This window comes from Piliocolobus tephrosceles, chromosome 6, assembly GCF_002776525.5.
Source record: "Piliocolobus tephrosceles isolate RC106 chromosome 6, ASM277652v3, whole genome shotgun sequence".
Taxonomy (NCBI): Eukaryota; Metazoa; Chordata; class Mammalia; order Primates; family Cercopithecidae; genus Piliocolobus; species Piliocolobus tephrosceles.
The window spans coordinates 30,910,328-30,926,104 of record NC_045439.1 but is presented as its reverse complement, the minus strand read 5'-3'; the positions used below and the strand labels follow the sequence as shown (position 1 = coordinate 30,926,104).

The 15,777-nt window shown below is 45.0% G+C and overlaps 1 protein-coding gene across 5 annotated transcripts in view; it reads left to right on the top strand.

Moving 5' to 3' along the window:
* The window catches only part of FLVCR2 (FLVCR heme transporter 2), a 71,795-nt gene that overhangs the window by 27,917 nt on the left and 28,101 nt on the right, over positions 1-15,777 (top strand). For all 5 annotated transcript variants that reach the window (XR_002724885.3, XM_023184370.2, XM_023184399.3 and 2 more), the window contains exon 2: positions 15,127-15,268. Coding sequence is in view for 4 of the 5 variants with exons in the window: in XM_023184370.2 (XP_023040138.1) it covers positions 15,127-15,268 (142 nt within the window). In the remaining variant the exon portion in view is untranslated. The remainder of the gene's footprint in view (positions 1-15,126; positions 15,269-15,777) is intronic.

Here is a 15,777-nt window from a genome sequence, read left to right as displayed (position 1 = left end):
CAGAGCAGACCCAAGGAATTAGCTCCTCTGGGTTGGGACCCAGGAATATGTATTTTTGATTCTCCTTCCAGGGATTTTGATGCCCACTGAAGTTTGAACACTCCTGGTATAGAAGCCATGGAAGCTGGACCCAGCAGCCATATTTGGGGCCTCCAGCAGGACACCTCTCCTCTTTGGGTATCAGCTTTGTTTTCTACAGCAAGAATGCCTGCCTCACAGGGTTGCCATGAAAGCTAACGAGGCAACGTCTATGTGAAACAGCTCCTGGAACCAAGTAACCCCTCTGTAAACATTTACTGAATCCACATCTATGTTTTCCCTCTCTACCAAACTCATGTTCTACGACATTCTAGTGTTAAAAAAGGTAAACTGAGGTGCAATTAATTTTTTTAAAGAGTTTATTTAAGGAAACAGTGATTCATGAATTGGCTGGCTCCAAACCAGAAGTATTTCTGGATCATCTTGAGTCTCAGACCCTGTCTTCTGGGGATATGATGCTGCTTGGTGCTTTTTTGAGACTCAGCAAGATTCCATGGGTAGAGAGCAGGGCTGGGAATGGAACCTCAGAAGTCTCGATGTTGATGATTAGCTCTGTGACTTCAAGTTGCTTCCACTCAGTTATGAAGTGGAGAAGACAGTTTGGCACTGACAGGACTCTGTTTCCTCGTCTGGACTTTGGGCATCCTGCTCTTGATCTCACTGGGTGGTTTTGAGGCTCTGGTAATAGCCTCAAATGTTGGATGTGTAGGTGCCTTGAAAATGGTGAAATATTTTGCGAGTGTTGACTTTTAGTGCCCTTTCTTGAACTTAAAAAAAAAAAAAAAAAAAGCTGGATATGGTGGTTCCCACCTGCAATCCTGGCATTTAGGGAGGTTGAGGTGGGAGAATCACCTGATGCCGGGAGTTTAAGGCCAGCCCTTCGCAACATAGTGAGACTCCATCTCTACAAAAGCAGTTAAAAAGTTGGTTGGGTGTGGTGGCACTTGCCTGTAGTTCTAGCTACTTGGGAGCTAGAGAGAATCACTTGAGCCCAGGAGTTTGACGTTACAGTGAGCGGTAATTGCAGCACTGCACTCTAGCCTGGGCAACAGTGTGAGACCTCATCTAAAAAATTAAAAAATACTCTGGACTTGCCCTTTGACAGTAGAATAAAAAGAGCTTCTCTAGACATACATCATGTCCTGCCTGGATTGGGGACATGCCCTCCATGTAGAGGGCTCAGCAATCCTGCCTTTACACCAGCTCATGGTTCAGGAAAAACTCCATCATCCTTACTGTAGAAACCTCTCTCAGAGCTTCTCAGTTCCAAAGCATTCCTCTCATCGACAAAGAAAGGAAGCTGCACTTGCTGATTTGATCCTCTTGAGCTGAGCTGTTTGGCAGCTCCAGGAATCCTGTGGAGCATTCTGGTTCTTTTTGATTCCAGGAAACTGACAGCTTGCTAGAGAAGGGCCTTTTGCCAAAGAGTGGCAAGATGCAACGTTTGCGTCTATAGGTGCCTAGGATGGTTCTTCTCTTCAGTGTAGGAAAATGGCTATGGTGGCATAGCACAGAACTGATTCGTCCCCACCCTCAGGAGATAGGCCTGGGAGTGAGAAGCTTTATCCTAAGGGCACGGTGGTCCTGGCCCTACCAAGTTTTCTCACAGCCCCTCACAGTTAGCAAGTGGCAGTGATCAATGGTAACAAATGGGGATCAGTAGGGCTTGGAGAGCCCTGGTGAAGATGTTAGAACCCTTAGGAAGATGTTGCAGTTTCCCTTCGACATGTTTCTCTCTCCAGAATTCCTCTATCTCTCCTTAGGGAGGAAGGTTCCTCATTGTCTTCCCTCTAGGTATGGCTACCCCTGTATTCTCATGCTACCCCACCAAAAGCCTTGTCCTTTATTGGTGTGCCCCCATCCTGGACCAGATCTCTGTCCTTTGCAAATAACCCACACAATCACCTGGTCATCCCATCTTTGTCTTTGTTCTACAAGTTCCTTGAATTCTGCTTGTCCTGAATTGCACCCCCTCCAGCCAGCTTCCCTATGTCTTTCCAGTTGACAGCAAGCAATGTGACAAATGAAAGCCAGTAAAGAAGGCTCTCCTCCCCTTGGCCTGTCTTTTTTTTTTTTTTTTTTTTTAAGACAATGCACCATAGCCTTTATTTTATTTATGGAACAAGTATTATTGAGCATCTACTCTGTGCCAAACAACGAACATTTTCACAACTGGGGATGCAGCAATGAACGGGAAAGGGAAGGTCCCTGTTGGCAATAGCCCTCTGTTCTTGTAGAGTTCAGGTTGAAGGGAAGACAGATTAGACTATAAGCCAGTCACAGCGGAGTGGCTAATGGTGCAAATGTCAGCCCAAGTAGGAGGGCAGGTGACTTTAGAGCAGGATATTAGGAGATGTTTTTAGGTAAGCAGGTCCCCGAGTAACTCCCTAAGTAACAGAGCCAGATCTAATTGTGCTGTAATCTCTCTCTTTCTCTCTCTCAGGGGGTTATAGATGTGAGTGACTAATAGTTTTCTTGGTGTAAGCTTTAGATTTCTTTTTCTTTCCAGCTGTCTGTCTGGGATCCTGAGGCAGGATTAGTTAACTTATGAAGTTGGCTTCTTCGGAAAAAGTTACATGGGTCCCATCCTATCTGTTTCTTTAAGTGCATGCTCCAGAGGAACTGGGTTTTGCCCATGGCAGTCCATGAAGCAGCAACTCTTCCAGGGCCTGCCAGCAAGTAATTGGCAGGGTTTCACCCCTGAAAAAAATCAGAATAGGAGAGCTATTACCAGAAAGTCCGTTCAGATTTAGAAGGAAACATGGGAGGATTAGAAACATTGATCATCACGTAAGCACCCCTTTTAGGAATGACAACATGTTGCCTTGCAGACAAAGGAGACAATTATTCTCCTTTGGGCTGTTTTATCTGTCAAAGGTCAGGGAGTGGCACGTTTGAGTTGGGGTGATAGGAGGAGGGTTAGTGTTGAGGGAATGCACAAGACCGTAGAATCCCTTTGTTGGCTGTTGATTGCTGGTGTCTGGGACAGAGTCGGTGGGCAGTCAGTGCCAAAGCATTTGAATGGCGCTTTGCACATCGCCTACTTCAAATGTGAAAACTTTGGAGTAAGATTTGCATGATGTGATCTGATGTGATCTCAGCTGGCCGGGTGGTTTGAAAGACACCCACTCATTTTTCCTCCTTCCTAGCTGAGTCATGGGGAAGTTCTGTGACCACTGGCTGTCAGCACAGTCAGCTAGAGGGACATTAGTGTATTGTAGCAACAGTGATTTGTTCTGCCACTGAAAGAAAAGGCAGTGGATTCTTCACTTCTCCACCCAAAGTAGACCTAGGCTGGCCCTTTGTGGAGTTCACCATGAGGACAACTTCAAGGGGAACACCCAGCCCTTAAAAGGGGAGTGTGTGTGCCAGGAAGCTTCTTGAGTTGATGATGATGGAAAACAAGCATAAATACTGGGCTTAGCTAAAAAAATAAAATAAGGCCTTTGTCAGTGTTCCTTTTTTTTTCTTTAATCAGAAAACTTTCCTTGTAAAACTTATTTTCTTCCCCTAAACTTAGCAACTTCTCTGTTTACAGCCTAGGGTATCTCTGCTCTTCAGCTAACTTGCACCCTTAACCAAGATGAGGAGGAAACCCAACACCAAAGCAGTAGGTCAAGATCAAGGTATATTACATTGTAAATTGGGTGAGAGTGAGCTCCTTGTCTTGCATCTTTCTCCTCCCTTCTGAGTAGGGTGCTTAGTATGCAGCAGGTGCTCAATAAATACTGAGTGTAAGTCTGAGGGTGAGAAGTTGATTGGTTTGCATTCCAATCCCCTCCATGCCTAATCTTGGGGCACCCCAAACGGGAGGTCTTCCCTGTGTGGGGGCTTCCTTGGGTCGTTTCATCTAGCATCTACTTGCTTTGGGTGGTTAAACTCCTACAATGCAGCAAACTGCTACTGTACCCAACTTGTTTACCGCAGAGCAGCCTGGAACGACTTGAGTGAGGTTTGAGCTGCAGAGTTCTAAGAGTCATTTCTTCATTCAGAAAATATTTCCTGAGTGCCGTCTCTGTTCTTGTGTCAGACGTGGTATGGGGAAGGGTCACATAAGCAAATGTGAGTCAATGTCCCTGTCCTCAAGGTACTAACAGTCTAGTTTGGGAGACAACACACTACACAAAAAGAAACAAAACTAAGCATGATGTAAGAACAAGAAACTCATAAAGTGTAACTGTGGCAAAGAAACCAAACTCTAGCTGGAGACACCTCTCACCCTTGCTTCCTCCAACAGCTACACATTTGGGGACTTTTGAACTACAGAATGGAGCATATGATACTGGAGGGAGTGTTGGGTGTTTGAGGGCAGTCACTCTTCTGTGGCATTCACTTGTCCATTGAGGGCTTTGGAATCAGATAGCCAAGGGTTTGAATCTCAGTTTTGCCAGGAGAAGCTGTTTTGATTTTGGGCAAATTACAGGGGCTTTCTCATCTGCAAAAACCAAACTAGAGGCCAGGTGCGGTGGCCCATGCCTGTAATCCTAGCACTTTGGGAGGCCGAGGTGGGTGAATTGCTTGAGCCCAGGAGTTTGACACCAGCCTGGGCAACATGGTGAAACCCCGTCTCTACTAAAAATACAAAAAAAAATAGCCAGGCATGGTGGCACACGTCTGTGGCCGCAGCTACTTGGGAGGCTGAGGTAAGAGGATTCCTTGAGCCCAGGAAGTAGAGGCTTCAGTGAGCCGAGAGCGTACCACTGTATGAGCCTGGGCAACAGGATGAGACCTTGTCTCAAAAAAAAAAAAAAGAACACCCCAAACCAGAGATGATGGTACCAACTTCAGGGGGTAGTTGTGATGGCATAGATGAAATATCATGTAAAAAAACCTTTAGCATGCTGTCTAGCACATAGCAGACACTCAGTACATATTCCCCTCCTTCCTCTTGGTTTGAATAACATTTAAGACCCGCACCTTTACCTAATGGATGAGAGTACAAACTAGTATAGACGGCCAGAGCTGGAAGTTCAGCCTCATCGCTTACTGTTATGTGACCTTGGGCAAGCTACTTAAATGCCATTTCCTCCACTTTAAAATAGAGATTAAGGGAGCACTCCTTCTATTCTATGGAGTGAAGTGTTGCCCCCCAAAAGGAAAAAATTAACAATTAAAAAATAAAATGATTCAAAGAGTATATATATTTATAGAGTGCTTCGAGCACAGTGTATCAGCTCTCATCACTATTATTATCTTCCAGGGATCAATGATTGTAGGCTATCCTAATTTCAGTAGCTGCTGCTTCCTGCATTTCCCTAACCTCTTTCCCCAAAAGAACTGAGGGAATCCAGGAGTCAAGGCAGGAAAAGCTACCAGCATAACCACAGCTTTCAGGACAAACCCTGTGACTGGGGTGGGAGCTCTAAGGAAATCTGGAGTTGGCCAGCTGTGACCCTACTCCCGAAGTTCTCAGAGATCTTAGCTTAGCCTTTAAATCCATAAACTCTCTTCATGAGTGATTTTCCACCAACTCAATGAGGTTGTTTAGATTGTCTTTGAAGGCCTGCCACCTCCTTAATCCTGAGTTGACCTTTTCAAAAGAAGCCATGGATTTGGAGATTTCACAAATAACAGTCATATGAGCAGTTTTTGCCTGGACATTATCGGTTACCATGGCATTTTCCTTGGAGCCGCCTGGCATTCCTGGGTGCTGGGGGCTCATTCTCATGATTAAGCTCAAGCTCTGGGTTCTTAGTTTTGCAGTGTCTCGAAGCCCCAGCAGCCACCTTGGACTCTCCTTGCTTCTTTCTGGGGCATCTACAGACTCAATCCCAAGACCCCCTGCCAAACCTTGACCACATGTCCCAAGGTAGCTTGCCTGGCAGAGTGCCTTCACTCTAGCCTAGTCTCTTCCACTTGGGATCTTGGAGTCCTTGTTTATACTCCATGTTGCTAGATCAGGTATTCACTAGTAGGTATAAACAAACATCTAAATGATGCTGGCCAAGGGGTAGAGAGCAGTATTTATAGGGACAGAATTATGGACTGGAGTGTGCAGACTTGCCTAAATAGTACCAGCTTTGTGGTGTGCACATAGCACTATGTGGGGATGGGCAATGAGTGTGGAAGTCACTTCCACATAATTCCTCAGGTGCACATGGTCCTGGGAGATAGAGCTTGTGTTAGTCCGTTTTGGATTGCTATAAAGGAATATCTGAGGCTGGGTGATATATAAAGAAAAGAGGTTTAATTGGCTCACGGTTCTGCAGGCTGTACAGGAAGCACAGCACCAGCATCTGCTTGGCTTCTGGCAGGGCCTCAGGAAGCTTCCAGTCATGATGAAAGGCAATGGTGGAACTAGGGTGTCATATGGCAAGAGCAGGAGCAAGAGAGAGTGAGGGGGAAGATGCCACACAGATTTAAACAGCCAGATCTTAGGAGAACTCATTATCACAAGGCGAGCACCAAGGGAATGGCACTAACCCATTCATGAGAAATCCGCCCCCATGACCCAGTCACCTCCCACCAGGCCCCACCTCCAACACGGGAGATTATAATTCAACATGAGATTTATTTTTCTTTTTTCTTTTTTTGAGATAGATTCTTGCTCTGTTGCCCAGGCTGGAGTGCAGTGGCGCATCTTGGCTCCCTGCAATCTCTGCCTCCTGGGTTCAAGTGATTCTCCTGCCTCAGCCTCTCGAGTAGCTGGGATTACAGGTGCACACCACCATGCCCAGCTAAGTGTTTTGTATTTTTAGTAGAGATGGGATTTTACCAGGTTGGCCAGGCTGGTCTCAAACTCCTGATCTCAAGTGATCCACCCACCTTGGCCTCCCAAAGTGCTGGGATTATAGGCATAAGCCACCGCACCCAGCCTCAACATGAGCTTTAGAGGGGACAATATCCAAACCCATCATGCTCCTTTACATAGTAACACTTTCTCACAAGTTGTCTGTGCAGCTGAAGTTTTCCTCAGCTGTCCTACTCTGTGAACTTAACTTCAGATTAATCTTTAGGCCATAAAATCATTGCTAGTGTGCAGAGAGGTATGTAGATACACACATTTACCTAATCACTGTATCATGTAAAACGTCCTTTGGTGAGGACAGCATCATACTGTATGCTTTAAAATTGCTCATTTGGGTTAATGAGCTTACAGTAATCTGATGTGTGGAAGTCTAGATTGAACACCAATGTATCTTTTATGAGGCTCTTAAATTAAAAGGATCCTCAACCATGCTTCTTAAAGTAGCAAACTTTCTCTGAGAACTTTGTCTAGACTTAAATTTCCAACCACATCTTTCTACAGTTCTGGGCTCACATGACAAATGTGCAGTGGCAATGGTGCTTTCCTGACATGCCAGTTAACTGTGGCTCATTTTTTCAACACCCATGTATTAAGTAAGCACCAGACTAGCAAGTTTCAGAAAAATGGCTGACAACCCAAAGATTAGAGGAAGTTAGGGCAAGGCAATCACACCTAGTGAGGATCATCAAGGAAAGCTCTGTGAGAGAATTCACATGGTGATGGGTTCTGAAAGATTAAAAAGGGAATAACTTGGGATAAAGGTATAGACAAGATGATGGAAAGGTTGGAATCATGACTTGTTCAATCTGGCTGGAATATAGGGGATTTATAGGGATACAGGAGAGAAGGGACTGGAAAGGAAGGTTGAAACTAGCAAAGACAGCTGTATTAGTCTGTTTTCACACTGTGATAAAGAACTGCTTGAGACCGGGTAATTTATAAAGAAAAGAGGTTTAATTGATTCACTGTTCCAAATGGCTAGGGAGGCCTCAGGAAACTTACAATCATGGTGGAAGGGGAAACAGGCACATCTTACATGGTGGTACGCAAGAGAGCAAGAGAGAGAGCGTGTGAAGGGGGAACTGTCAAACGTTTCTATAACCATCAGGTCTTGTAAGAACTCACTACCATGAGAATACCATGGGAGAAACTGCCCCTGTGATCCAATCACCTCCCACCAGGCCCCTCCCTTGGCATATGGGGATTACAATTCAAGATAGATTTGGGTGGGGATACAGAGCCAAACCAAATCAATGGCCAAGGACAGTGGCTGAGGGGTTTGGACCTGCTTCCTTCCTCTGAGAGGACTGACACCTTGAAAGTCTTTGAGCAGGGACCGTGGGGTCAATGCAATGCTGAGGACCATGATCTGAGTACATCGTGCAGGTTGAGCAAGAAGAGATCACAGTTGCCTGGGAGAAAGGCAGAAAGGGCCGAAGCAGGACAGGGCAGATTCAAGGAGAACTTTGCAGAAGGGTTTGGTAGGATCTGAGATGAAGTGCATATAAGAGGGCAGAGTCAAAGATGACTAAGATAATTGAGGAAGGACACACAGATGGAGCCAGAGAAGGAAGTGAAGCAGAACCAGGGTAGGATGATGGTTTGTATGACTTCCCCAAATAAACCAAGTGCATCTTGGGAGTCCCAGTGGCCTCTGCTGACTGTCACCTTGCTGTGTGAGAGCGTGTGGTAAAGAGCCAACCTTGCAGACAGGGAGTGAGCCTCAGCCCGATGAGCTAGATGGTATTTTCTTCCTCTTGTGGATTAGGAAACACACAGAGAGGTCAATTAACTTGTCAAGCTCTAGTAACTGGTAGAGCCGAGATTTGAATTGAGATCTTTCTGACCCCCGACTCTGAGCCTTTAACCACTATATTAATATGATGATGTCTCTGAGGAATGTTGACGGAGAAAGGAGAAGAAGTGGGAGATTCATTTAAAAATACCATAAGGCCAGGTACGGTGGCTTATGCCTGTAATCTCAATATTTTGGGAAGCTGAGATGGGAGGACCATTTGAGATCAGCCTAGGCAACATAGTGAGAGACCCCAATTGCACAAAAAATTGTAAAAAATCAACCAGGTATGGTGGCATGATCCTGTAGTTCCAGCTACTTGGGAGGCTGAGGCGGGAGAATTGCTTGAACTCAGGAGGCGAAGGTTGCAGTGAGCCAAGATTGTGCCACTGCACTCCAGCCTGATGACAGAGCAAGATTTCATCTCAAAACAAACTTGTTTTTAATTTAAAAAATAAAAGTAACATAGCCTGGGCATGAGGCAAGCCCCAGATTAGGTCATGAAGAGACCAAATTTGATGGAAGCCTTCAACCTCAGGGACCCTGGTGCAAAGAAAGCTGCTGGCTCAATAAAGGGATATATATGTTAAAAAAAATACTTTTTATATGTATTTATTTTGTATATATTATCTATGTATATTTTTATTATTTGATACATGGCATTTTACATGTTTATGAAGTATGGGACATTTTTGACTCAGCACTAGGAAGATAGCTCCTGAGAGACCTGAAATCTAAGGGAACATGTCCAGTCATACTCAATGACTGTGCCAAGGGAGAGGAATGAGCCAATTGTCTTGAGCAAATTGGGGCCCAGCCCTAGGGGTGAGGGTGGGCTTGCCTTTGTCTGAATAGCATGGCATATTGGGAGAGGAATGAGTTTCGGTAGGCGAGAACCTGTTTATGGAGGTGGTTGTCTCCTAACAAGAGCAGGATCCACCTTGCCAGTGGCTTGGGTCAAGAGGATGAGGTGCCTGGGACCCAGCAAGAGGCTCAGATGGGGACTACCGGTTCTTTTCCTGTTCCATTTGGACTGAAGCCCTTAGCACTGTGTGGACACAGAGCGCCTTGCCTTGCCTTTTGTGGAAGCTCTGGGATCCTCCCTGAATGGCCTGGCCATATTCTGGCCCCCTGAATAGGTAGGATTTAGGAGGGCATCTGTGTGCTAGGGTTCTGATTCAGTTGTGACTGAGGGCTTTGTGAATGGTGAATAGGGACAGTGGATGGTGGAAGCGGATAGGAAACAGTGGTTCCGTGGATCTCACAGCCGGCATAGCATGCGTGTTGTGTTGTGTAATGGGTTGGGTATGGAAATCTTACCCCAGATGCAGCCTGATGATTTTCTGGTTTTATTCTTGCTCTGCCAAATGCAAGAGCTAGAATCACGAGTGACACATCATTCAAAGTATGGCTTCTCCCTGTCACCCAGGGCCCTCAGACCACATAGACATGTTTTTAACTGTGACATTTGCTCTGGAAATGCTCCTGATTACTGACATTGCAGTAGCATTTAGAGGTCACCTTTGAGTTTGCAGAAAGGGCAAAAATTAAATAGAAAATTAAAATTAAATATCCCAGGCTGCCTCTCCATCCCTTCATTCATCACTTTTTTTGTTAAACGCCCTCTATTGGGATGAAGTAAACTATAGTTATAAAGCTTACCTAACTTTGGAATACTGTGTTGAAAACTCCAGCCTTGCTACCTAGAGCTGTGTGACCTTGAGCAAGTCAGTCAACCTTCCTGCATCTCAGCTTCATCACCTGTAAAATTGGGACGATGTTAGACCCCTCTTTCTTGGGTTGTTATGAGGCTTGAGATACTCCACGTAAAGCTCTGTACGTTTTACTATGATGAGTATTATCATGTACCAGGCTCCAGAGATCAGTGTGAGCCCTGCTGTCATGGAGCTTGTAATCTGATTGGGAAGACAGATGTTAATTAAATGATCATACAAATATAAAATTACCTATGCAGGAACCCGAACTCATGTAAGGGATCAGAGCAACCTTCCTGAGGAAGCAGGATTTGCACTTAGACCTGAAGGATATCTGCAATGACTAGCTGAAACACGGCAGGGAGACATTCTAATCCAGGTAGGGGAGCCAGTGCAAACTCCCCATGGTCACTTGAAAGACAGAAAGGAACTCAGTGTAGCAAAGTCCTGAGGAACAAGTTGATGACAAGAGTCAGACCATTAGGCAGAGCCCATGTGCAAAACCTTGTGGCTGTGCTTCGGATTTTTATCTCTAATTTAAAGCAAGGAGAAGTCACTGCAGGGTGTTAAGCAGGAGAGGTACATGAACTGATCACGTTTGCCAAAGATGACTGGCTATCATGGAAAATAGCTAGGAGCAGAGCTGCATGGAAACTATTAGGAGGCATGAGCCACACTTTTCCAGAGGCCAGTGTCTCCTCAACTCCCTTGATGATGATGGGGATGCCTGCATATGAAAATACAGGTACTTAGTACCCACCTCAGACCTGAGGGATAACAATGGGGTTGGTACTGGTGACGTTTGTTATGGGACAAGGTTGGGAAACACTGCTACAGAATAGGTAAAAATGAAGAGCGCCTAATTTTTGAAAAGTAAGTTCCAGAAGAGCTAAGACTGTGACTTGGTTTGACCATGCATTTTGTATTTTGCCCATGACTTTGTGTTTTGTTGAGAATGATAAAACTAGAATGAGTGCAGGGATGTAAGTCAACTCAAAACCAGTTAGCAGTGACATTCATTCATCTGCCTTCCCAAGGTGGGTCTCCAGGAAAGGTGCCAAACGCTCCAGGTGCAGCGTTCTCCCACATTTTAAATTAATGTTTCACTGATTCAGGCCCCAGGGCTCTGATTTGTACCCCAGAGGTTTCCTATCAAATGAATGACAACTCAAATGGGTGAAAATGTAGACTTCTGTGTTGACTAGTATCTCACACCAACATTTCATGGAAGGCAGCAAAGTGAGCCTGGGTTCTGACATAGACAGAACTGGCTTAGGAGCCCAGCTCCTCTGCTAGCTGCCTGTGTGACCCTGGACAGGGTGCTGAGCAGAAGGTTTTTTTTTTTTCTCTCTCTCTCTTTTTTGTTATTACAAAGTTATTGGGGTTAGGCTGGGTGCAGTGGCTCACGCCTGTAATCCCAACACTTTGGGACGCTGAGGCAGGCAGATCACTTGAGGTCAGGAATTTGAGACCAGCCTGGCCAACATGGGGAAACCCTGTCTCTACGAAAAATACAAAAATTAGCCAGGCATGGTGGTGGGCGCCTGTAATCCCAACTACTTGGGAGGCTGAGGTAGGATAATCACTTGAACCTGGGAGGCGGTGGAGGTTGCAGTGAACTGAGATCATGCCACTGCACTCCAGCCTGGGTGACAGAGTGAAACCCTGTCTCAAAAAATAATAATAATTACTGAAAAATAAATAAAGTTATTGGGGTTAAATTAAAAGATGAATTGTATTACATATTCAGTGCATAGTAGATGCTCAAGATACACTAGGGTATCCTAGCCTCTCCTTACTTTCCCATACACATTTTTTTTTTTCTTACCACTATGAGTACAATGTAGAAAGAACCTGGACCTTAATAGGGAGATGTATCGTTCCTAGCTTTGTGTAGGCAGGATTTTCCACCAGCGTTCATCTGCTCATCCATCCATCCATCCATCCATCCATCCATCATGACTACGGGACAGACCTATAAACTTATAAACTAGGAACTAGAAATAGACTCTCCCTAAACACTGCTCTTAAGAAGCAGGACAAAAATATGTCTTGAAAAAACAAAAGAGGAAGCAGCTTACAGTCTAATCCTTATGTTTTGGTTTTCCACACTGGGCGTAAAGGTCCCTCCATAGCCAATTTCCTTCTTGAGAAAGGTTACCATGAACAGTGTTGCTGCCCGGCTGGGGTTACTGTAGGCCACTACTAGGGCCCACCCATCCACCCTGCTGCCTGGAGAAGGCTTGAAAGCTGGAGTTGGGGTGGAATAGCACTCACTTAAGCTTAGTGTACAGGTGGAATGAACGGAGTCCAGCTGCGTCGGAGGAGTAGGGCATACAGTGTAGCACCAGCTGGGAAGATCTCTTTATTGGGGCAGAAGATTAACTGGGAATTAAGGTATCCTGTGTTGGGACCTCAGAGCTTTGATTTTCCTTTGGAAATGAAAGAGTCACAGAACCTCAGATGGTGTCTGTATCTTTCCTCACTCTTGCAAATGGGACCTTGGGAGATTCTACTTAACTTCCAGACCTCCAACTCCAAAGTGTTTAGAAGGTCATATATGAGCTGGAGTGGGCCCAGCTTCCCAACTATGAAGAAGGTTGTATTTGCCCCTCTGCTTGTGGCTGGTTTTTACCTTCAATTAAAGTCTTGAAGATGAGCAGTTGAGAAGCCTGACTCTGACAAACCAGTATGACCAAGGATCAACTAAAGCTCCAAGGACACAAAAGAGGCCTCTCTTCTGCAGAAGCCTGCCTGCCTGGGCCTTTCTCAAGGCTCCTAGCCTGGGATGCACTGGCCAGAGAAGCCAGGAGATCTGCTTTCTCACGTCCACTCTGCTAGAACTCTGGGTGACCCTCAACAAGTCACAGAGCTCAATTAACCTCACTTGGCCTTTGTTTTCTCCTGTAATTATTGGGTTTGTAATTATAATAGAGGATTACAGATGAACTTTCAAACTGTAATATTTTATCATTTTAACCCACAAACATGGCCAGTTGTGTTATCTGTTGTATTTTTGTTTTAACATTTTTCCTGCTAATAGATTATTCAGCTCCTTGAAGGCAGGAACTCTGCCTTATCCCTCTTGGTACTTCCTAAAATATCTAGCAGAGTACGTTTTAAAGATGCATTTGGTTAATTGATTACATATTGGTATGAAGAGTTCTACACAGAAACTATGAGTGATCACTTTTGTGAATATTCCAGAACTGAGAACCACTAGTAAACATCTTGAATGACTGTGACTGACACATTGAAAAACCAATCAAGGGGCTCAGCAGATTGGCAGCTGATGGATGATGTGAAAATGAGGAGTGAAAGCAAATTGTTTCTTTACCAATAGCTCTTTCAAGTACAACAAAGGAAAAATGAGACCTCGTGACAAAGGAATTACTCATCTTCCTTCACTCTTGGAATTTGAAGCTTGCCTGAGTTCACAAGCTGTTTTCCCATTTCCGCCTCAATATTATGTGCAGCAGAAGGGCTTTTGCGAATTGTGTCACAGCCAGTCAGTACTGAAGCCAAGTCTTTCTGACCTCAGAAACACCCAACTCATGTTATCGGTCAGGTCACTGGAGTTTGGACTCCAACCTAGATAAGAAATGGTTTAGCACTTTGGGAGGCCAAGGCAGGTGGATCACAAGGTCGAGAGATCGAGACCGGCCTGGCCGACATGGTGAAACCCATCTCTACTAAAAATACAAAAATTAGCCAGGTGTGGCGCACGCCTGTAGTCCCAGCTACTCGGGAGGCTGAAGCAGGAGAATTGCTTGAACCCAGGAGGCAGAGGTTGCAGTGAACCGAGATTGCACCACTGCACTCCAGCTGGGTGACACAGCGAGACTCCATCTCAAAAAACAAAAAAGGCTGGGCGCAGTGGCTCATGCCTGTAATCCCAGCACTTTGGGAGGCCAAGGCAGGCAGATCATGAGGTCAGGAGATCAAGACCATCCTGGCTAACACAGTGAAACCCCATCTCTACTAAAAATACAAAAAATTAGCTGGGTGTGGTGGTGGGCGCCTGTAGTCCCAGCTCCTTGGGAGGCTGAGGCAGGAGAATGGCATGAACCCAGGAGGCAGAGCTTGCAGTGAGCCAAGATTGCGCCACTGTACTCCAGCCTGGGTGACACAGCGAGACTCCGTCTTAAAAAACAAAAAAAAAAAAAAAAAAGAAAGAAAATTTAAAAAAAAGAAATGGTTTAATTTGTGGGGGGGGGGGGTGTGTGTGTGTTTACAGCCATTTTTTAGGTGCCTATCTCCTGTGTGTGTAAATTTATGCAGTTATGTGTGACTCACACTATAGATGCTTTAGAAGTTACTATGTTATTCACACAATAAACTGAAGCTTCCATGCTTGTAAATGTGATAACAGCTTTAGGCTTCCAACTCTTACTGAATGCAAGTTCTTGGGCTTGCAGGGTATAGAATTTCTCCCCAGCTGGGCTCTCAGCTCTGGGTTAACAGATTCAGTGAGACTAAAATTTCCAGTAGCACAAGGAAACAATGTTATTTTACTCTACTCCAGATATGGGAGTAGAGGAACCATCATTCATCAGTTTGCAGCTAGAGAAGAGCCAGCCTGCATTGAGATCATCAATTACACATTCTTCTAACAGGCATTGATAGTGAGGGTGGTCAGAAGGATGTATAAGCCAAATTGTCAGTCAGAAGAAAGATTTCCCTGGTGTTTTGAGGTGAGAAATAATCCCTGCATGGGTGTTAGGAAGGATTGGAAGTTGGGAATTAGATTTCTTATTAGGAATCTCTTTACATTTGTGTTGTGACCTCTTGGCCATTGATAACTGTGATTGGTTGTCTCTGTCTTATAGCTTGGAATTGCGATTGGGTTCTTGGTCCCTCCTGTTTTGGTACCCAACGTCGAAGACCGGGACAAGCTTGCCTATCACATCAGCATCATGTTCTATATAATAGGAGGTGTGGCCACTCTCCTCCTCATCCTTGTCTTCATTGGTAAGGTCATTAGTAGACAGACGGGGCAGCAGGGGCAAAGGGGCAGGGAGACTCTGCTGACCTTGGTGGGACCTGTGTGAACATGCCCTGAAATACCATGGATATTTACAGAAACTGGAGTCTGAGCTTCTTATGGTCTTCAAATGTTTTAGCCTGGGCAGTTGTCCTGACACAATGCTAGTTGGTCCTATCCACTTTGTTAGTGGCTAAGGAAAAGTTTAATTGTCATTAACCAGTTCCCAGTCCTACCTCATCAGAAGTAATGGGTAGACTGCTAGTCTCCTTGATGAAACCCACTGAGCATTTAGGCCATCACAGGCACTGTACTGAGCATGGCTGATTTCATTTAGTCTTCAACAACCCTATCAGTGAGGTACCACTATCAGTCCTATTTAACAAAGAGAAAAATGAGACTTAAGGGAAGTTATATCAACTATTCGAGATTAGATAGCTAGTAAGTGGCAGAGATTGGATTCAAGTCTAAGCTTGTCTATGTCCCTATTCTAAAT